This window comes from Hemicordylus capensis, chromosome 1 (assembly GCF_027244095.1).
Source record: "Hemicordylus capensis ecotype Gifberg chromosome 1, rHemCap1.1.pri, whole genome shotgun sequence".
In the NCBI taxonomy this organism is placed as follows: domain Eukaryota; kingdom Metazoa; phylum Chordata; class Lepidosauria; order Squamata; family Cordylidae; genus Hemicordylus; species Hemicordylus capensis.
In genome coordinates this window covers 308,493,426-308,516,522 of record NC_069657.1, presented here as the reverse complement: position 1 = coordinate 308,516,522, position 23,097 = coordinate 308,493,426, and the positions used below count along the sequence as shown (strand labels likewise).

Sequence of the window (23,097 nt, the reverse complement as noted above, 5' to 3'; positions counted from 1 at the left end):
GATCAGACACGGAATGAAGCAGAGGGAGGGGTTGTGAGCTCATGTATGCACTTCTTAGGGGGAAATATGATGTGGCATTGGAGGGCTCCATTCTTATGTAGCAGTTTGGCTCTTGTATAGGCTCTTGTATGTCGCTGGGTGGCATACCAAATTGATTGTTTCAGGCTGCAGTGTCAAGCACATTATGAGTGGATCCAGGTCTGACCTACACTTCCGTTGGGAGGGATGTGCATCAATTAAGCTGATGCATATGCAACTGTTCCAGGAAAATGTGCCCTGATAAAGTCCCTGAAGAGCCTCTTCTTTGATACTCTACTTTGAGTGGGATACAGTCCTTCATGCTACTGTATTACCTCACCTTTACATCACTGCTTGTATTGCAAATGCCCCAGTGGCAGAGTCTCCTTATACAGTATATTAAAAAGAAAACCTGCCCCCCTGGGCAGAGGCTTCTAGCCTAGGTGCATTCTTTTACCCAAGTGCATTCTGAGATGGTTCAGGCCTGCAGGGGCCCATGCTGCTGTGCTGTGTGGAGCTGGGTCTTCTCTAGGCCTGCCATCTGCTTCCCTGCTAGACTGACCAGCATTGCCAGCCTCCCTTCAGCAGCACAAGACAGACTGCTGAGCTACCCAGTCCGCAGAGAGCATTAGTTGGACTGCGCATCATTAGGGAAAGTCATTTGAGCCTAATCAGGAATTAATGGACAGTACTTGGTAGTGATTTCATTTCAACAATAAACCTAATGAGCAATTTAAATACGGATGTTGAATGAAATTAACCACTGTTGTCTCAACTACTTTTCAAAGGCAACAGCCGGGGGACCCAAAAGCACACATTCTCTGCTAGTTGTTTGGCTGGGTATTATTATCCTGTTTTCTCAGAATCAGAGCAGAGGTGGCATGTTTATATCATTACTAAGACTAACTGCACGTTTCATTAGCAGTGTAATAGTTGGCAATTGGTGACCTGGAGGTTGCTTAGCTGAAAGTTAAGCAAAAATCATTATGGAAGGAGTGGGGGTGGGGGAGGTGTTTCCTGAGGTTCCTGTGTATGTTTGCTTTGCCTTTTGGAATTCTTAATGAATTACAAATACGGAGCTCTTTCTAAGGCCACATTCATACGTAACGGCTAACCATAGTTCAAGGGAGCCAAGGTTCCAGTTAACTCCAATTCACGCCACAGAGATCCACGAAAATACATCCAGCCAAACTCCAGTTGCAGGGAGCCCCTCCCAGCTTCTCTGTATCCAAGGCAAATCCCAGAAAGCCACACAGCCAGACTTTGAGCAAAGCATCACTGCGTCAGTGGCTCTGCCGCGATTGGCTACAATCTCCAGGAGGGCGTGTCCTATGCACTCAGCTAGTTCTGGCTTCACCACCTGGCTTCCTCACACCACTGACGGCTTAACCCTTTCTGCACCACACTCCCAGCTATGTTGTCTTAATAAACTTGCAGCAGAGAAGTGCCTCACAGGGCTAATAATTGGCAGTGGAGAGGGACACATCCTCATGGGGGTGGGGGTTTCTGGGCACTGTTGCTTTTAAACTCCCACTAGCATGGAATGGGAGTGCCCCCGCCAGCTTGGTTTCCACAATTGGTGCTGCTTGCCTCCCTCCCCTCCACAGCTGCTCTGAAAGGGGTAAACTGGTGCCATTCTCACCCATGCACCCACCAGCCAAGCACCATGTCCCTTCCCTCAATACTCCCTGCCACCCCTGGGGCGGTCCTTATTGTGTTCTCGGCAGCGCACACCACCCCCCACCCCTGCAAGCGCTCATTGCCCTGCACCATGCATGTTAGAGGGACCCCATGTTCTTCCCTCCCCATCTAGCAACACCCCTACATCCATTGCCCTCTCCACCTCCCTACAGAGGGGGTCATGTAGAGGCATTCCCAGCAGCACCCAACCTCACAAGCCTTGCAAATCAAAGGCACCAGCAAACTGGCATGGCTCACATGAGCTAGGCAGGGGACAGGTGCTTGCTGCCTGCAAAACAGCCTGCTGCTGCAGGTGTGGGCAAAAGGCCTGTGCACTCATCAGTGGTTTAAAGGGTGGTGAACCTTCCAACACCACACAGCTGCCTGCCTCTCAGATGTTCCAGGGGGAGATACTCCCAGGTGTGTCTTGCAAAGACCACTCTCACTGCCCATGACACGCTTGTACTGCCAGCAGTCCTCAGGAGTGGCACCATTGCCGTCTCCTCCACCTCCCTCACCACCTTCTGAATATGTAGCTGGGTCCATGGGCTCCTCCAGCAGGATGTCTCCCCTCATCTTGCAGATGTTGTGGAGGCTAAAGCTGGCCACAAGCATGTTGGACACCAGATCTTCCTCCACATCCAGCAAGCCGTAAAGAGCACACCAGTGGGCCTTCAACCTCCCGAACGCCCTCTCCAGCACCATCCTTATGCTGCTGAGCCTGAAGTTAAAAGTGCCTCTCCACAGCATTCTTGGGAGCATGGTAGGGGGTGACCATCCACTCCTGCAGGCTATACCCCTGGTCCCCAAATATCACTGGCTTCACCATTCTCCCACCCACCTGGACAGCCAGATGTTGACCCAGGACGAGCAAGAGGCGAGAGGTGAGGTCCAGAAAATGGCTGTGTCATTGCTCCTGCCTGACAACCCAGTGAAGACTTCCATGAAACATCCAGTGGAGTCCACCACACCTTGCAGCAGCATAGTGTAATAGTGCTTTCACCCAAAGTACTGGTTCTGCCAACCAGGGGCCCCCAGAATTTCCACATGAGTCCTGTTGATACAGCACAGGATGCCCAGGAACCCTTTCTCCTTGAAGCCTGCCATCACCTCCCTTGGGTCACTCATGAGGATCACATCATCCGTGAACATCTCCACAATCAGGCCCACCACTTCCCTCACTATCTTACAGATGGTGGATCTACCCACCGTGAATGGGTTGCTGAGGGTCAGGTAATAGGAGTTTGAGGCCAACTTGTAAATGGCTACAGCGGCCCTCCTCTGCACAGAGATCACCACTGTCTCCTGTCGGAGGAAATAAAGCTGCATCTCTCTCAAAGGTAGCCCTGGACATACTGAAGCTATCCTAGAAGCGATCATCCTCGCATTCATCCACATTCTCCAACAATCTCCACATGCTGTCGTACCTCGGCAGCTCCCACCTCCTCCTTTCATCATTCGTCTAGGGCCCGGACAGCATCAGAGCCCTCTCTGATGCTGTCCAGGCTGGCTTCCACAGCTGCCCTTGAATGCACAATCAGACCCTTGCATCTTGAGAAGCCCAGCAGCCTCCGCATGGGCTGTGACCACATCATGGGGCCCCATTGCCTGCAGGACAAGGAGGATGCTTCCCGTCTGCTGGGCTCTCTGTGTGGCTTCCTCCTCCATGGTGCGGAGGACCATCTGCATAGGAACATAGGAAACTACCATATACTGAGTCAGACCATTGGTTTATCTAGCTCAGTATTGTCTTCATAGACTGGCAGAGGCTTCTCCAAGGTTGCAGACAGGAATCTTTCTCAGCCCTATCTTGGAGATGCCAGGGAGTGAACTTGGAACCTTCTGCTCTTCCCAGAGCAGCTCCACCCCCTGAGGGGAAGATCTTACAGTGCTCACACTTCTAGTCTCTCATTCATATGCAACCAGGGCAGACCCTGCTTAGTTAAGGGGTCAAGTCATGCTTGCTACCACAAGACAAGCAATCCTCTCCTCCTATGCATGGAGGCATTGGCTGCGATGCCAGATGCTGTGCCTGCCATGGCAAAATCTTTCCTCTCAGGCCATGCAGGAGGTTATGTGATGGCAGACTCCCTTGTGGTTGCCTGAACTGCACATGCTGGACACTTGTGGGGGTGTTGGTTGGAGTACCCACCCACACCTTGATCACACATCCCTAGGATAGGAGAGGTGTTGCTGTTGGGGAGCTGAACTGTCCTGCCTGTCTGGCATGGGGCTTGGCTTCAGGCAGTTTACTCTGTGCTGGGCATGCCCCCTCTCCAGCGGGACAGTGATGGGGTACCAGGGGATGAAGGTTTTATGAACAGTAATGCTCACACTGCCCCTGCAACCTTTTTAAAGTTCTTATACATTCCCTCCCTGCCATTGCTTCAGCATCCCTCCTCCCTCATAAAAAAAAGGTGTATGGGCATTGCTGCCCCTCCCCGATAATTAAGCCCTTTGGGAAATAAGAAGGTTGAATGTGCTGGGAATTCTCTCTGGTAAGAGGAACTCTTTTTCATTATAGCATTGTTCACAGAGGCACAACACAGCGGAATTTAGTTAGGCATGCGTGTATGCTGAGAGTAAAGTAACTTGGAGCCAGTTCATAGTTTCAAATCAATATAAGTGGTATTTATTAGAGAACTTCATTCTGGATAGGAAAGTAAGGAGTTAGGATCTCTAATCTATCTATCTAGCTGGATGCAGATGGATTCTGCATCTCTGCACACATGGTGCAGGGGAGAGGAGCTTGCATGTTGCAAGGTAGAAGATAGGGAAGAGAGGGGAGAAAGGAAGAAAGTGGCTGTAAGGAAGGAAGTGTCCCTGAGAGTAGCAATCTACATTCCAAAGGGATAGTGTCAGAGCAGTAGAGAAGGGATGACCAATGTCTTGACCCTCTAGCCGTCTGACTCACTAGTCTGTCCTCCTATGTCATTGAGACAAGAGACAGCGCATAGACCTTCACTTCCAACAGGATGGGCAAGGTTTTCCCACATTTAACCCTTCTTTAAAGACCTTGTGAAGCCATCCAGGGCTTTACTCCCCCTTTGTCTATTCCTTCCTGGGTGCACCCAGGTAACTTTGATGGAGATGTGAGTATGTGTGACCCCCCTGATTGAGTGCTGATCACCTGCCTCCCACCACCCTCTCTTGGGCCTGTGGTTACAAAACGTGAGGGTTTAATAAAGGGGTTCAACACCAGATTGAGCAACAAAGAGAAATGTTTTATTAACAGAGAGTTAAAAGAACAGCAGACAAAAGAATAGCATTGCTTTTCACACTTCTTAGAGGAGGAAAGCCAGCTTCAGGGGTTTCAAACTTGGGTTTGTGGGTGTTGAAATGCGTGCTCAGTGGTGTCTGGAGAGGCAGAGGTGTAGGGTGTGCTCAGTTTAGTGGGAGTCAGGCAGGGCAGTATTCTCTCTAACTTTTTTTCATATGTGTGCAGAATGAGTTTTGTTCTGGGCAACAGTATCAAGACAGTCTGTGCGCACATGCATTCAGAATGGGGCCTTCCTGATTCAGCCTGAGTGGGATCTAAAATTAACTGAGTGGAGATCAAAAAACTTGTGAGCGCGCACACATGTGCATGCCTTAGAGCAGGAATCCTCAACGTTGGGCCCCCAGATGTTCTTGGACTTCAACTCCCATAATCCCCAGCCAAAGGCCACTGGGCCTGGGGATTATGGGAGTTGAAGTCCAAGAACATCTGGGGGCCCAACGTTGAGGATCTCTGCCTTAGAGGGAACACTGGTCAGGGGCTCAGGAACTATGTTTAAACAAACGAGATGATGTTTTGGTTTTCACAGCACCCACAGCTTTGCAGCCTGCTGGGGACTGTGCCATTGTGTCAGAGGAGCTCTGACCAGGCTAGTTTTTGGTTGTGGATCAGTGGGGGTGTCCTCTGTATCCCCAGCCTTCCCTTCTTCAACAGTGGCTTGTGCATGGACAGATCCCTCTGCCTCTCCTTCACACCCACCTTCTCACCAGGGTGGTCCAGGCATCATGTTTCCTGCACGGGGGCATCCTCCACTGTTAGCTTCCTCTTTCTAGGGGAGGAGCAAGTAAGGGCAGCACGTTTCTGCAGGAGCCCCATTCCCCACACCCACGGCCCTCTGCGGGGAGCAGCTCCTGGCCTGTTCCTTCCACAAGGGCCTCTTCCTGGGGGATTCCAAATCCTTCAACCTCTAGCATTGCATCCTCAAGTATTGTCAGCTCGCTCTTGGCCCCTAACAGTTCAGCCGAGTCCAGATAGTGTTTAAGTATCTCCTCTATGTCTGTCTCATTGCCGTCCCCCTCTCCTTCCTCCTGCATGGTGTACTGTGCTTTGTTGAGGAGGCAGCCAGCCTGGTCCATTAACCAGACCTGAACTGATTGCTGGGCCTGGCATCCCCAGAGGTCTCCCCGGCACTTTGTGCTTAGGGTGGTTGTTGGGCTGAATCAGCTTGGCACAAGTTGATGGGCCAGATGGAGTTCTGCCGGGAGGTACTGCAGCTTCTCTTTGCACTGGCTTGCAGACCTGTAGTAGCCACAGATGGCCATCTGCTCAGAAATCCAGGCTTGGGTCGGCTCATTTCTGAAACTGTTCTGCAGCCAGGTCTGGACGCTATCACTGGTCCAGAGTTGGATGAATACCACAGTCTCTGTATTGCTCCAGGGCCTTGCCCCCTGAGCTTCTGGGATGGAACAGCAGTTTGGCTGCTGCCCGATGTGTGGGCACCTGCAGATGCTGAAGGAAGAAGGGGGCTGAGAATCCATTGTTTGATGCAGCTGGGCCTCAGCTTCCAACTCAAGGTCATGGGCAACCAAACAGCACTGGTCACACGACTGTGGACAGGGTGGGTGTATGCTGTTGGGGAGATACTAGTGCACTGGACAGGGTGGGTGTGGCCAGGCAGGCAGTTCCCATGTGGGGCATACGGCCAGATGCAGGGACATAGGTCACTCGTGGCCTCGAGGGCCAAGAAAGAGTTTGCAACTTGAAACACTCAAGTGTGCTGGGGTACATTGGAAAATGTGCCCACTGCAGGAAAATAGATAAGGGCAAGGACAGTGGGAGTGGGCATTTTTGACAGATGCATCTTTTGCTCCCTGGAAGTAAGGGGCGTGGGGTACAGACAGGCCAGGATGGCCTAGCATGGCCTCCATCTACAGAACTCTGGGCAGTTCTTGTGGTAGGTCAAGGCTCCTTCCGCCTACCCTCACATATCAAAAAAATTAGAGGGACCACTGTTTGTGACCCCCTGCCCACCACCCCGTATCTGCCCTGCACCCACTGTTGACGCACAGCTGTCCATCATGCAGCTACTTTTCTCTGCCAGGCTGCCCTTGCTGGCTGTGGGCAAGAAAACTTCATGGCTTACTCTGTGAGGGTCTTGGGTGTCTTTGGTACAAAATGAAGTTGGCGGCTTCTGTGTAGTGCTGCTGGCTGTTAGATGGGGGCATACAAGGGTGTGGTACTGCAGCGCTATGCTGTGCTGGACACCCCATCCTAACCTACCCCACTGTACCCCACCCCACTTGTGTTTCCGAACACACTGCCACCTGCTTGGGTCAGGCGGCAAGAGCTGTTCACCACAGTTGCCAGTGCCTCCCTGCCATGCATCACCCCCATCTTGAAACCCTCCAGTCATGCCCTAAGGAAACATCTCCCCTTCTGGCAGCAGCCTGCAGCCAGGAGTAGAGCTGTATCTCTTTAAAGTTGCCCGCATGCATCACTATTGTGAGACATAATGGGGAAGGTATGGGAGGCTGTTGTGGGTGGGGCTTGTTCTCTGAGAGCCAGCCAGAGAAAGCTGCTACGTACGTAGAATAGCCACATTCCTGGGCAAGTCTGCACCACTGCCTTTATGACAGGAGTTTGGAATAGGTGCAAAACTACGGTTATAGCTGTGCTAGGAGCTGGGCGTAACACCTTGGCTGCAAAACCACAGTTGTTGGCAGTGAACCTTAGTGATAACCCAAGTTTCCAATTGGAGTTTGGTGAGGCAAACCAGAGTTAGCTTTCGAGTCATAACCATGATTTTGTGCATCCAGGCATAATGGAGTTACAACCTCAGCCAGGTTTAACTGTGGTTAGCTGTTACATCCGAATGCAGCCTAAGAGTGTTGAAAGTGTTTATAAATAATAACAAATATTTATATACCACTTCTCAACAAAAGTTTCCAAAGCGGTTTACATAGAGAAATAATAATAAATTTAAAAAACAAGAGAAAAGGCTCACAATCATTAAAAAACAGCACCTTTTCTTAAAGTATAACCCCAGTAAACTTTCAATATTGCTGCACGTCTCTACCAAGTTCTGGGAACTAATAAATAAACTACCCAATGTGGGTTGGACTGCCCCAGTGTTCTTTAAATGAGATCCCAGAGAGGCATAACAATAAAAATTGTTTTTATTATTAATATTATTGTTTGATTGTAATTGTTATGTGTGTGTTTTAAATTTTGGTTGTAAACCGCCCTGGGCTACTTTGGGAAGGTCGGGGTATAAACTGAATGAATTAATAAATAAGATGTATATTTTTCATTTAGATATAGATATAAATGGGATAAAATTGCATTTTACTATTTTGAAGTCCTGCAGCTTTGTTTTCAAGTGAAGTATTCATCAAAGAAATTGTTCATGAGTTTGCCTTCATACATCGATTCCATGGTTTCCTCCAAGCCAAGGACTCCAAGGAATGGATGTGAAGATGCAATTGCTAAGTAAATTGCTTTGAGAGCTTTTTAAAAAAAGTGGTATATAAATATTTTAATGGCTGACATCTTGCATAAAGAAGCACCACACTTGTGCTGTGTTGTGAAGTAACACCGTGCATTCCTATGGGAGAGGCAATGTTTACCAATCTTTCCTGCTAGTGCCCACTGGAAACTGGCCCAGAAATAGGTCCCTGAAAGTCATAAAGCCCTCAGGAACCTACTTCCAGGTTGCAGAGAACACTGTTGTGACCAAGGGGGATCAACAAAAAACCCACACACACAAACGACAGCTGCAGCACTTCATGAGAAGTTTCATGAATCAGGATGTCAGTCAATAATTATAATATCAGAAAAGCTGCAAATGCCCTAGTCTCGAGTGCCTATCAGATAGTGGCAGGTCTCCCCTTATTCTTGGCAAGGTGTATGGTTGTCTACTTTGCCACTCTTTCCAGATCGGATGGCAGGGTGTGGGGAAACAACCATAATGTACCTTGCTCACAACATTGCTACTGTTGCACAGGCATGCTGAGAACAAGAGGGCAGGGAGGTTGCACTGCTTGTGGCCTTTTGAACAGTGTAATAATTTTCCATACCACAGGATGATGTAGACAACCAGTTTACCAAGTAGTTACAGGCACCTGTGGTAAATTGCCGCCTGATACATAGGTAGTGGTCTGTACTGTATCCCTGATGGCCAGCAAGCCTGAGGGCTCATTGGGACCATATGGCAGGGGTATAAATACACAAAAGAAATAAAATAAATGTATTCACTCCATGTGCCAAAGTCTTTAACAGAATTAGATGTTAGTCAGGAAGAGGCAGCATAGAAAATGGGAAGTGCTTTCTAAATTTTGGCCCATATTTGTGTATTTTCAGATTACAGGTAGATTTAAGCACAAACTAATCCAAGCTTCCCAGGTAAAAATATTCTCACAATGTTTAGCAAATGTCTACTCCTAGTCAATCAGCATGATGTAACCCTTTGCTAACACAGGATATCAACATAATTAGAAACACGTACCAGAAAATCCTTAGGTAATCTGTGACTTCTTTATATTTTGAGGAAAGTGATTGTCCCAGGGCTTATGGTATTGGTCTTGCAAGGAAGGAGAACAATATTTTAGCTATTGAGTAGGTACTATTGAGTCAGAATCAAGACTCATCAGACCAAATGCCTTACTAAGGTATTACAGGCAAACTGTGTTAAGTAGTCAGGGACCCATCTATATATGAGATAAGAAGAAGCAAGTACAAGAATTAAGGGCATGCTAGATCCTTCAGCTCCTGTGGACAGTTCATTCGGTTAAAGGGGCTTAAGAGAGAGGTGTCGGAAACACAGTGTATCCGTCCCTTGCCTCATCCTCTTAACCTCTCCTGGAGATGAAACCTGCAGTCTCCTGACTTTGATGTTACAACTCTTGTTCAGATCTGGTGAGCCTATTCTGTCAGCCCAGTTTTGTTTCAGTAGATCAGGCTGCAAGCTAAGTGCTTAACAATGTTTCTCTCATTCGTCTTATGCATAGACTTACACAAGGGCTAATTAGACGGCAGTGGCAAAAGCTGCACTCTGAACAAATGGGCTAAGATGGACCATTAGGCTGCATTATAAGTCAGTGAAGTTTGAAAAGAGCCATTAAATTGGTGAGCTTTATTTCTGGGCATCATCCACATGCAGTTTAACTGTTATCTTCTGTCTACCATTTTCTACTCTCTTAATGAATATGCATCATCCAGCCAGCATCATCCAGTCAGCCAGTAGAAAATTCCTTGTGCAGTCTTTCAGACAGAGAAAGTGATCATTGTGTCATATGGTAGAAGAATGGGTAGACTTAGGGTACAAAGAATGGGTAGACATAGGAAATCGCAGCCGAGCCCAGTTAAGTCAAAGCGGGTCACCTGCTTTTGTAGCCCTCCCCTAAGCCCGGGTTAGCAGAGCGAGTGCTCCGCTAACCCGGGGTTCCCGATCGTGAGTAGCTGTGGTGCAGCTCCGTACCATGGCTACTCACAAGTAGACCTCCCCGGAGGGGAGGCGAAAAGCCGCCTCCTGGCTCTGTGGTCTCTCCAGTATGTCCTGCACGCTCGCACAGGGATACTGGAGCTTCCGGGGGCCACACGGCCCCCGAACTCCCCAGCCCCCACCAGCTCCATCATGGATCCAGCAATCGTGTGGGCAGCCAATTTGGCCACCCAGGGCTCCCGCCCTGATTGTCTGTGGGGAGAGTGGGCTTAGCCCGCTCTCCCCACTTAGCTTCACAAAACGGGTCTCACTGATCGTGAGACCGGGCTGAGTGCCTCAAGAAGTGCTTTGCTTGAACAAAGTGGGTGTAGCATAGTAGCTAAGAGCTGAGCATACAAACCAGGACTTCCCTGATTCAGTTCTCACCTCTGTACTAAACTCACCAGGCAGCAGTTTTATTTTGCAAGGGCAGGTGTACATTAGGGGTGTGTGAATCAGCTGACCTTGAGCCAGTTCAACATTGAACTGGTCCAGATTGAGGGCTTGCCCTCGAGCTGGACTGGGCCCAGTTTGGCTTGAGATCAAGCAGAACTCTCTGGGCTGGCTCGGGGGTGCTAGAGGGTTTTAAAAAAAATTACTTACCGCCAGGTTTGGCAGCAGCCTCGGGGTGTGTGGCCGTGGGGTATGTGTCTCTCCAGTGGTTTCCCCTCCCACCACCGGCCTCCCTCCGGTCTCTAAAGAGCCGTTTGGGCCCATTTTCAGACCATTTCAGCCCTTTCTGAGGTGGAGGGGGCCATTTTGGAGGCCAGTGCACATACACCATGCAAATGACCAGGGCACATGTACGTCGGGTTCCAAAATGGCCACTGCCACCTCAGAAAGGGCCGAAGGCCTGAAAATGGGCTGAAACGACCCATTGGAGACTGGGAGAGGCTGGCGGGTGAGGGGGAACTGCCAGAGACCCGCTGTGGTAGCATCCACGAGGCTGCCGCCAAACCTGATGGTAAGTTGGGGGGGAAATTTCTCACCTCTAGAACCCCCAAACCCATCGTATTCCAGCCAGGCCCCTTGTTCGGGGTCATAAAACTGAACATGACTGGTCCAGTTCAAGTCTGGTTTGGACTTGAACCGAACTGGGCAAGCCGATTTTCTACACACCTCTAGTGTGCATTCACATATCATCCAGATTTATGTCAAAGTCCCTGTGAGCTATCAGGGAGCACTTCATAAATGATTCGAGTTTTTCATTGCACATTGGAGCTTAGCTTGATTTATGTCTGGGGTAAAAAATTCCACTTTTTGCGTCAGGATTTTGGGGAAATTTCAAATATCCTATTTGCCCTGTAATTTGCAGTATTTCATCCCTCTGAATCCTGCGGTAAAGCCTGCTGTCTGAGAAAGGCCCAGATCAGTGATCTTCACAATTTTTCAAGCACAGGCCACTTTGGCAAAACAAACAAACAAAAAACCCTTTAGATGTGAGAGCTGTTTCCCAGCATGCTGGACTCTGCACAGTGCTGAGCTCTTCCAAATGCTGAGGACAGGGAGACTTTGATGGGGCTCTCCCAAACCCCAGCACCATCTTGGAAGGTGCAAACATAGTGCTGGGAAGTATAGTCCCGGGGAAAGTGCTGGGAAGGACTATGCTTCTCTGTGCTCCATGCACACCTTCCAAGATGGTGCTGGGGCTTGAGAAGGCCCCATGTTTCTTAGAGTCGTCCCACCCCCAGCACTAGGGAAAGTGCAGCACTGCACAGTGGGAACGGTCACTTCCATGTGGTGCTACGGGGGCTGTGCAGAGTCTTCGGCTTTGGTTGAAGCTTTGCACAGGCCCAATACACAATTAGTAGAAGAGCTGCACTTAGTGAACAGGAGCAGCCATTGGGTCCTGGGCCTTTCAGTGAAGCACTAGGTGGCCTTAGACAGGCTGTTCCCTCCCAGCCTCAACTCCCAAACTACAAGGTTGGAATGAAACTCATTTACCTTACAGAGTTGTTGTAAAGATTACAAGACAGTGAAGCACTTTGAATAATCAAATGTGCTCTACAAATTAACTGCTTAAGTTATTTCATAAGGATCTGATCTTAAGCCTCCTCCGGTGCAGGGATTGATGAGATACAAATATTTTAAATACAGAAAGGCCTTCCTGAAAGGAAAACATGTCTAAGAAGCTCAGGGCCAAACTACACATGGAAGCTCTTCTCACACACAGCCAAGACCAGGCGAAGGCAGTGAAGCCCCGTCTTGGCTGCGCATGAGAACTGCCGGGGACTACAGGGCTCCTGGCAGCAGAGTGGAAGCAAACCCACTTAGGGAGCCTACTGCTTAGCCAGGGCTAAGGGCGCAAGGGTGCCCTTAACTCAGGCTAAGTGCTCATGTGCCAGTGCCATGCAGTGCCAACATAGGAGGAGCAGGTTCCTGGCCAGTGCCGGGCGGCGGGGGTCCCCAAAATGTACGGCGCATACGACGCATTCCAGCCCCCAACCCTCCATGCTGCCTGGGGCTGTGGAGGATAGTCTAGGTGCGTAATGTGCATGCCAAGCAACAGAGGAGAGTCGCCTGTGGGGAAGATAAGTTTAAGCAGCCTTCCCTGCTACCCTCCCGATAGCCTTCTCACTCGGTTGTGAGAATGGGCTCATGCCATTAAATGCTTTATTGGTTCTGTCAGGCTTCATTTTTCTTTTGTAAATAGCAACTGTGAGGGAGGGATCTGGATCAGGACTATGGAGTGGGATTTAACGCTTTGTGCAGGAGATGGCAATGGTAAACCCTGCCTGTTTTCTACCAAAGACAACCACAGGGCTCTGTGGTTGCCAGGAGTCGACAGCACACTTTACCTTTACCACACTACGGCCCCAATCCAAGACTCCCCTTCCCATTTATCACTGTTGTTGATGAAAGAAAAACCAAGCCTGCCAGAACTAATTATTCATTTAACATCATGTGCAATCCCAAGCTGGCTGTGGTTATATTATCACTACTACTACTACTACTACTACTACTACTACTACTACTACTTGTATGCCACTTTTCAACAGAAAGTTCGCAAAATGGTTTACACACACACACAAAAGAATAATAAGGAGAAGACTTTGATTTTCTGACTTCAAAGGGACTTGCAGTCTAAAAAGAAACACAAAGTAGACCTCAGCAACAGCCACCGGAGGGATGCTGTGCTGGGGCTGAATAGGGCCACATGAAGGCAAGAAAGCTAGATTTGCCACCAAATGTACACTTGAAAGGGATCTGCAGCCAGTTCTTATTTCCTGGTGAATGAACCTCTGCTGTTGTTGTTCATATACTGATTTTGACCCCCCCAAAAGTTCTCAAAGTGGTTTACATAGAAAGAGGATTATTCCTTGTGAGTTCTTCCAAAGGACTCATGGGACTGGCTCACACAAGCATGGACCCAACACATGAAGTGGAGTGGGGATGCGCCAAGAGCATGCCTGCCCTGACATCACTGAAGAGTATCCCGATGCATTGTTGGAGAGTCCTTCAATCACATGTGGGGGTTGTTCATCCCGACGGCCCCTAAACATGCACTCCAAAAGCCTGGAGTGCATGTTTAGGGACCAGATTCAGATGAAGAGCCCCCACATACAACTGAAGGAAACCCTTCAGGGACACCAGGGCAAGCACACTCTCGGGAGGTCCCTGCCCGTTTCATATGTTGAAGCCATGTTTGTGCAAACAGGCCCCAGTATCTAAACAGGAACACAGTGGCCACTGGGAACAATCACTGGAAGGATGCTGTGCTGGGGTTGAATATGGACAGTTGCTCTTCCCCTGCTATATATAAGAGAGCCACCACGTGAAATGGTGTGTGTTGTTGCCCAGTTACGAGGGATCAATATGATGCGTTTGTTTGCAAACACACATCTGCCTCACTCACTTTGCATTTTTAGGCACACACCTAAAAATATAACAGAAAAATCTTAGCAGATGACTGCTGCTATAATTTGGGATGCCGGTGGTGTTTATATTTGTATATATGGTGGTTTTAAATTGTTTTAAATTTTTATTTTACTGTTTCTTCTTTTTACTGCTTTGAGTGCAAATATGCAGAAAAGTGAGGTATAAATTTTTTAAAATAGTACTGCTTTAGATATTCTAGCATGAATACTGGGATTGAAAAATGGATTAAATGATACCCTCCATAAAATTATTGCCAACACACATGTTCATAATGCATAACCCTTGCTTGGTGAGAAAAGCTGTACGATAGACTGGGATTTTCACACTAATCTAAGCAATATTTAAGCATGTCCAAGTTAAAATGATTAATTAAGGTCTTCACTAACCATACAATTGAAACAAATTCCCCAAAGTTCTGTCTAAATTCCAAACTTCTGCTTTACAAATGCTAGAATAGGGCCTGCTGGGAGTAAGTGCTTATTTAGCTAACATCTGTTAGCTTCTGTGACAGAAGAATTAGCATGTAATTAACTTTTCTTTTTCTTTTTAATAGATGCAAAAGATTTTTGAGAAACTTGCAGGATTCAAAGAAATCCGAGTGCTAGGATTTAGGTAAGTGATAACTTGATTCAGTTTCCAGTTAGGGGTAAGCATCTCTTCTCTTCATTGCAGGCATATTAAAGCGGTACTGAAAGCCTCCTGTTCTAAATTGACATCTGAAAATTGTCTAACTTCTGCTTTTAAAACCAAAAGGGAGACTTGTTTTTTTTTAAAAAAGGCTTTCAAAATGGATATCTGGTCTTCAGATTATTGAAGAAAGAGCAGCAAAAGGAGTTCTGGTTCCTTCTAGGAATGTTAACTGTTTCAAAAAATCACTAATATGCACATGTACTGCCATATGCTTATTTGCTTGCAACAGTTCTACTTTGCTATTCATTGTGTGGAATTAATTGCGAAATTTCAAGTCTTGAGCATGAAGCACATGTCTATCATTTATGAGTTAAAAATGACTCTGAAGTCAACTGGAAACGAAGAGAAAGGGCAGCTATTTTAACACTATCAGCTCTAGCCAGTAGTACGTATATTTGTTTAAAGGACTTATACCCTGACTTTGAGGTGAATGGGCCTCAAAGTGGCTTACAATGGGCTGCAGTAATAATAATCTTAAAACTGCCCTGAGGCCCCCCCCCTTTTTGGAAAGGCGGTATAGAAATTGAATAAATAAACAAAGCTAAAGAACAAGAGAGAGAGAGAGAGAGAGAGAGAGAGAGAGATTAACAGCCCTCAAACTTCTGGCTTTTGTGCTTTTGACAGGGATGGGCTTCAGTAGTAGGCTCGCTGAAGTAAGCAATCCCTTTGCCATGATGTTCTTCCTGGAAAACAAGGGTGTAGTCTCCCAGTGGCCTTTAACTCTCTGGCCAATGGCAGATGTCAAGGGGTGCTTGCCTTTGCTTCTGTCATCCCATAATGTTGCAGTCAGTGTGCCCATTCAAGAGTCCTGAATGTACAGTGGCTTGTTATTCTCAACTGTGAGGGAATGTACACAGTAGCTTGTACTCCTCATGTTCCACATGGTGTTCATATAAGCTGATTGGTTTCAATGGGAGTAGTTTTTAATAACTGTTCAGAAGATTACAGATCGGTTTCAGAACAAGCTTCTCTCTTACACCTTGTACTGAAAATTTCAGTGTTTCCACTAAAGATCAAAAGAATGATCCCCACCCCCACATTTCCCCCAGCTCCAGTGTCAACTCCAGATCCAGTGGAGTCCTCTCCATAGGGAAGAGGGATGTAGTATGTCACTGTGTGCAGAGTTATGTGGGTGGCAGAAAAAGGGAGGGACCTGGCAAGGTAATGTGGACTGTGTCAGAGGCGCTCTTACCCCTGGACTTTGGGGCTGAAGTCCAGGGCCTCCACACTCGTCACCCCCCCCGCCAATCCTCTTTAGTCTGTCCTGCGTGGTGTAGTTTGTGCCCTCAAGAACCGTGTTTTTAAAAAGATACTTAAATTTGGGGGGGGGGAGGCCTCCAAAGGCCTTTAGGTCCAGGCTCCAAAATTACCTAGGTGCACTGTGGTCACTTTGCCTTTCCTCAGTGCTCCTTTTCCTCACCACCCTTCTAGGCAAAGCAACAGACAGATCAGTATTATCTCCCCATTGCAGATTTTGGGGTGGAAGCTGAGAGATAGTGGCTTGCTTAAGTTAATTGCTTGGGTCAGGTGAGACTGAAACCAGCGATTTCACACTTAATGGTCTTAGCCACTCCAACACCAACCCTCTACCAATATCTAGATCTTTTTAAGACCTTGAAGAAAGCTTTCTCTCAGTATTCTCTCTCTCTTTTTTAAGGTAGCTAAATATTTGTTACTTTCCAGTTTTATTTCTTGCATTGCAAAAGCAATGAACAGTTGTGAGTTACCTTGATGGATGAGGTAAGGGAGAATGGAAACAAACAATAGTCACAGTAAGAAAGCTAAGGTCATGATTTCCTTGCCCCTTCACAGGATAAACTCTATTTAATATTAGAAGGGAGAGTTATGCAATAGATCTTGGGTGCAACTCATCAGGCACACTATTTACTATCAGAAGCATTTGGGGCACTTCAGTGGAAATAATAATCTGCAGTAGCATCTTTTCCCCCCTTTCCTTTTCTCTCTTTTATTGCTGAAATAAGCAGTTTGCTAGGTTTCTGGGGCTGTTTTTGTATGCTTTGATTTCCACATACGAAAAGATTTCTCTGTTCAAAGGACATAAAAGAACCATAAGTGTATCCCATAAAAGGTGATTTTCTTTTAATGTTGACAAAAGCAGAAACATTTGCCATCTCCTTTTTTTGGTGTGCTGTTGCTTCGCATTCTATGTAAACGTAGATGGAAGAGGAAATAAAAAAACAACAGAGGGGACAATGCCCCTGAGTTCTTTGCAACCTGGAGCCAAAAAGCCAAGCTGCTATGACAGCTAAATAAGTGAATAGATTTTAATTTTAGCCAGATGTGCTGTATTACAGGGGGCTAATCATGGTGAACTCAGTCTCAACAAAGCATCAGATATTGCAAATATTGCCTGAAGCCTTTATTGAATGCCAAAGGGGCATGATATCTGTGGTTAGCAAAGAATGCTCAGTTATGGTGAAGGATCCTGCACATGATGTTCCATTAATGGATTTGTTACCTTAGACGAGTGAGCTGTCTAAGAGACTGACCCGAGAACTGAGAACTCCCCAGTTTGAATCGCTGCCTTAGGCAAGTTGATCTCAGGCTGCAACTTGAGGATAACAATACTTACCTCACAGGGTTGTTGTGAGAATTGCATTGAGACAAGACATGTGAAGCATTTTGCACATTCAAAAAGCACCATGCAAACCGGTGAGGCTGGGGCTGGTGGCGGAGGGCAGTGCAGGTGGGGTGGGCAGGTGCAGAACTGGCTGGGGCTGCACCTCTCTTTCTTGTCCCATCCTGCCATGATTGCCTCTTCCTCTATCTCTGTTCATACCAGCTTTAACTTGAATGAGCGTGCGGAGTTACTTCCTTCTCACATAGAGGGGGAATGCATGAGCCCAAGGCTTGTGAATGTCACATGGGACCATAATGAAACCATGATGTCCAAAAAGGGCAGTCTCTCTGCATTCTTAAACTTTTCAGAACTCTGAGAGCTGGAAACTGGGAGGGGAAAAAGAGTGGAGGCCCTTCATCATCTAACTATTGTGACTATTGTGACAGCAGCAACCGTGCTTGATTTCTAGAACAAAAGATACTGGGGCTCAAGCCTGTCTATAAATAACACCCTCTGATCTGAAAGCCCTTCTCCCTGACAGCTCCTGTGTGGAAACTCTCTAGTGCCAGGCCTGCTCAACTTCAGCCCTCCTGCAGATGTTCGCCTACTTGTTTCTCTCACCCTTGACTCATGGCATTGAAAATAGATGCCACAACTGAACGCTGGCACTGATTAAGTGCCAGCCAGCACTTAAATTGCATGCCGATGAAATTACAGAAGACTAATCGCTAGCTCTATGTATACGGGAAGGACTTTACAACTTGGGACTATGTGGCTATTGCCTGCTAAAGACAAGTGTCTCGGACTAGCACACAATTAAGCCAGCATCAGTCTTATTGAAATCAGCACAATTTAAGCACGCACATCCCTACTCTGGATTGCACCCAATGCCTAGATTTTATTAATGAAGAATCACAGCAGCAGACAATAGATTTGTGTTCTTTATTAACTTCTTGTATCAGGGCTTAGCTAGATGTTGCGTGCATCTATGCAAATCTAAACCTTGACAGCAGTTTCCAATAAGGAGAAGCAGCCCAATGGGTGGGATTGAGAGCAGAAAGGCAATAGCAGAGGAAAACATTACTAAAGCCATTCTCATTCCACCCTTTTGCCCACCTGACCCCCTTGAGGGGTGATTTGGAGGAGAAAAATGAGCACTTGGGGAAATGGTTAAACCTAGCACTTTCCCACTCAAGGTTGCACCCTCCTAAACTTTAATTAGAAGTTTCCTTATTGCAGCTTCTGTTTCTAATTGCTTCCTGTTAAATGATGTGCATTTGGATCCCTCTTAGAGTGTCAGACCATATCAAATGTGTGTACTTAAGTTTGGGGACCAGAGATACAGGTGAAACTTGGAAAATTAGAATATCATGCAAAAGTCCATTAATTTCAGTAATGCAAATTAAAAGGTGAAACTGATATATGAGACAGACGCATTACATGCAAAGCGAGATAAGTCAAGCCTTAATTTGTTATAATTGTGATGATCATGGCGTACAGCTCATGAAAACCCCAAATCCACAATCCCAGAAAATTAGAGTATTACATGGAACCAAGAAGACAAGGATTGTAGAATAGAACAATACCGGACCTCTGAAAAGTATACAGTGTACTGTGCTTGATTGGCCAGCAAACTCGCCTGACCTGACCCCATAGAGAATCTATGGGGCATTGCCAAGAGAAGGATGAGAGACATGAGACCAAACAATGCAGAATTGCTGAAGGCCGCTAATGAAGCATCCTGGTCTTCCATAACACCTCAGCAGTGCCACAGGCTGATAGCATCCATGCCACGCTGCATTGAGGCAGTAATTGCTGCAAAAGGGGCCCAAACCAAGTACTGAATACATATACATGCTTATACTTTTCAGAGGTCCGATATTGTTCTATTCTTCAATCCTTGTCTTCTTGGTTCCATGTAATATTCTAATTTTCTGGGATTGTGGATTTGGGGTTTTCATGAGCTGTACGCCATGATCATCACAATTATAACAAATTAAGGCTTGACTTATCTCACTTTGCATGTAATGCGTCTGTCTCATATATCAGTTTCACCTTTTAATTTGCATTACTGAAATTAATGGACTTTTGCACGATATTCTAATTTTCCTAGTTTCACCTGTAGACTGGGGCTTCTGTTGGTATACTGATTGCCCCGCTGCTCAACAGAGTCCCTAACTGAGCTGACGGATTTGGTCTCAGACTTGGTGTTGGAGTCGCTCAGGCTTGTGGTGCTGGGGGACTTCAATGTTCATTTCGGGACCAATTTGTCTGGGGTGGCTCAGGATTGTTTATAGTGGCCATGACTACTATGAGCCTATCTCAAGTGGTCTCGGGACCAATGCACATTGCAGGTCACACGCTTGATTTGGTCTTTCACTCTGATCAGGGTGGTGTTCCATGGGTGGGGACTCCTGTGATTTCTGCATTGTCATGGACGGACCACCATCTGGTTAAGGTTGGACTCACAGTCACACCCCACCTTTGCAGGGGCGAGGGACCTATTAGGATGGTCCGCCCAAGAAGGTTAATGGATCCCATAGGATTTCAAGAAGCCTTGGAGGGATTCAGTGTTGGCTCTGCTGGCAATCCTGTTGATGTCCTGGTGGAGAATTGGAACAGCAAACTCACCGGGGCGGTAGACATGATCGCTCCTAAGTGTCCTCTCCGACCCGCTTCAAAACTGGCCCCTTGGTATACGGAAGAACTACGGGGGCTGAAGCGGAGAAGTAGACGACTGGAGCGCAGGTGGAGAAAGACTCGGCTTGAATCCGACAGATTGCAACATAGAGCTCATTTGAAGACCTATGCTCAGGTGATACGTGCGGCAAAGAAGCGATTCTTTTCTGCCTGTATTGCATCTGCAAGTTCACATCGGGCGGAGTTGTTCAGGGTTGTGAGAGGGCTAGTATGTGCCCCTCCTCCCTTGAATCAGAATTTGGAACCATTGATTACCCGCTGTGATGTGTTTAATGAATTCTTTGTGGAAAAAATCTCTTGTATGCGGGCCGACTTGGCTTTCGTCTCCACACTTACTTCAGTATCTGATGTGGAGGTATCCAGCGACTCCTCTTATGTGGTTAGGTTGGATCAGTTCCAGTTTGTGACTCCTGAGGATGTGGACAAGCTGATTGGAATGGTGCAGCCCACCACCTATCCTCTTGACCCTTGCCCGACATGGCTTATACTATCTGGCAGGGGGGTTGTTGTAGAAGGCCTGGTAGAGATCATAAATGCATCTCTGAGGGAAGGTAGGATGCCTCCTGGTCTTACGGAGGCAATTATTAGACCGCTTCTGAAGAAGCCTACCTTGGATCCCTCAGAGCTGAGTAACTACAGGCCTGTCTCCAACCTTCCGTGGCTGGGCAAGGTAATTGAGAGGGTGGTGGCCTCCCAGCTCCGGACAGTCTTGGAAGAAACAGATTATCTAGACCCATTTCAGACTGGCTTCCGGGCTGGCTATGGGGTGGAGACTGCCTTGGTTGGCCTGATGGATGATCTCCAACTGGGAATGGACAGAGGAAGTGTGACTCTGTTAGTCCTTTTGGACCTCTCGGCAGCTTTCGATACTATCGAACATAGTATGCTTCTGGAGCGTCTGAGGGGGTTGGAGGTGGGAAGCACTACTTTGCAGTGGTTCTGCTCCGACCTCTTGGGCAGGTTCCAGATGGTGTCCCTTGGAGACTGTTGTTCTTCAGAATCTGAACTTTTGTATGCTGTCCCTCAGGGCTCCGTATTGTCTCCCATGTTTTTAACATCTACATGAAACCGCTGGGAGAGATCATCAGGAGATTTCGTGCAGGGTGCTATCAATATGCTGATGACACCCAAATCTATTTCTCCATGTCAGCATCATCGGGAGAGGGCATAACCTCCCTAAATGCCTGTCTGGAGGCAGTAATGGGCTGGATGAGGGATAACAAACTGAGACTGAATCCAGATAAGATGGAGGTACTCATTGTGCAGGGTCGGAACTCGAGAGACAATTTTGATCTGCCTGTTCTGGATGGGGTCACACTTCCCCAGAAGGAACAGGTACGCAGTCTAGGGGTGCTTCTGGATCCAAGTCTCTCCTTGGTCTCCTAGGTTGAGGCAGTGGCCAGAAGTGCCTTCTATCAGCTTCGGCTGATACGCCAGCTGCATCCATCTCTTGAGACAGACAACCTCAAAAAAGTGGTACATCTGCTGGTAACCTCCAGTCTGGATTACTGCAATGCATTCTATGTGCATTATTTCTCTGTGTAAACCACCCTAAGCCATTTTTGGAAGGGCAGTATAGAAATCGAATTAATAACAATAACAATAACAATAACAATAACAATAATAATAATATGTGGGGCTGCCCTTGTACGTAGTCCAGAAACTACAGTTGGTCCAGAATGCAGCAGCCAGGCTGGTCTCTGGGTCATCTCGGAGAGACCATATTACTCCCATATTGAAGGAGTTACACTGGCTGCCGATATGTTTCCAGGCAAAATACAAGGCGTTGGTCATAACCTATAAAGCCCTAAACAGCTTGGGCCCTGGGTATTTAAGAGAACGTCTTCTTCGTTATGAACCCCACCGCCCATTGAGATCATCAGGAGAGGTCCATCTGCATTTGCCACCGGCTCGTCTGGTGGCTACTCAGGGACGGGCCTTCTCCGTTGCTGCCCCGAGGCTTTGGAATGTGCTCCCTAGCGAAATAATAGCCTCCCCATCTCTGACAACTTTTAAAAAGTCTTTAAAGACACATCTGTTCACCCAGGCTTTTAACTGATACTGTTTTGATTGTTTTAATGTTTTTAGAATATAGTTTTAAATTTTTAAATTGTGTTTTAAATTTCTTGCTTTTTAATTTTTGTTTTTGTTTTTAATTAATGTTTTACTTTTTAATCTTCGTAAACTGCCCAGACATAAGTTTTGGGTGGTGTAAAAATATGTTAAATAAAAATAAATTTGCCCTTTAATTGCTCCTTAATTAATCAATTCCTGTCCCCCATTGGGGTAGTCCCCCCCTTTTATTTTAAAATAGTGCTATTTTGCCAAAAGAATGTAAAAAGAGAGGAAGTCCATAAAGAACACCCTCCCTCCACTTGTTGTGTGAAACAGGAATTCATCACTTAGTGCTATATTGAGTACAACAGTTTATTTTTCTTTGTAAAAAGGAGTGAACAAAGGATGGCAATTCCAGACCAATAACAAATGTGGAAGTATATGGTGAGAGAGAACCATGATTGTATTACAGCAGACATATCTGCTGCTTCTCTCCTTGCTTCCATGTAACAGGTGAACCAACTCTGAGGTATAAGTGCTGATCTTCTTATAGATTTGGTATCTGTGAAATGCAGGTGGTTTCCCAACAATCATTCAGAAATTGCCTTGGTATTTCAGGTTAGTAACCTGAGCTTCTGCAGCTCACACCACCTTCAATAAAGATAAGCCACCAAAGGATTCTTACTGTATACATTTTGAACCATGAAGTCTGACTAAATTTTTCACTTCCTTGGCAAGATGAATACACAAATGTTGAGGAAAAACCCCAGTTACAGCCTGACCTTATGCAAAGAGGGA

General features: G+C 46.9%; 1 protein-coding gene across 7 annotated transcripts in view; it reads left to right on the top strand.

The window, feature by feature from the left end:
• Positions 1–23,097, top strand: part of IMPG1 (interphotoreceptor matrix proteoglycan 1) — a 180,081-nt gene that overhangs the window by 74,738 nt on the left and 82,246 nt on the right. For all 7 annotated transcript variants that reach the window (XM_053286951.1, XM_053286950.1, XM_053286947.1 and 4 more), the window contains exon 8: positions 14,827–14,885. In XM_053286951.1, the coding sequence (XP_053142926.1) occupies positions 14,827–14,885 (59 nt within the window). The remainder of the gene's footprint in view (positions 1–14,826; positions 14,886–23,097) is intronic.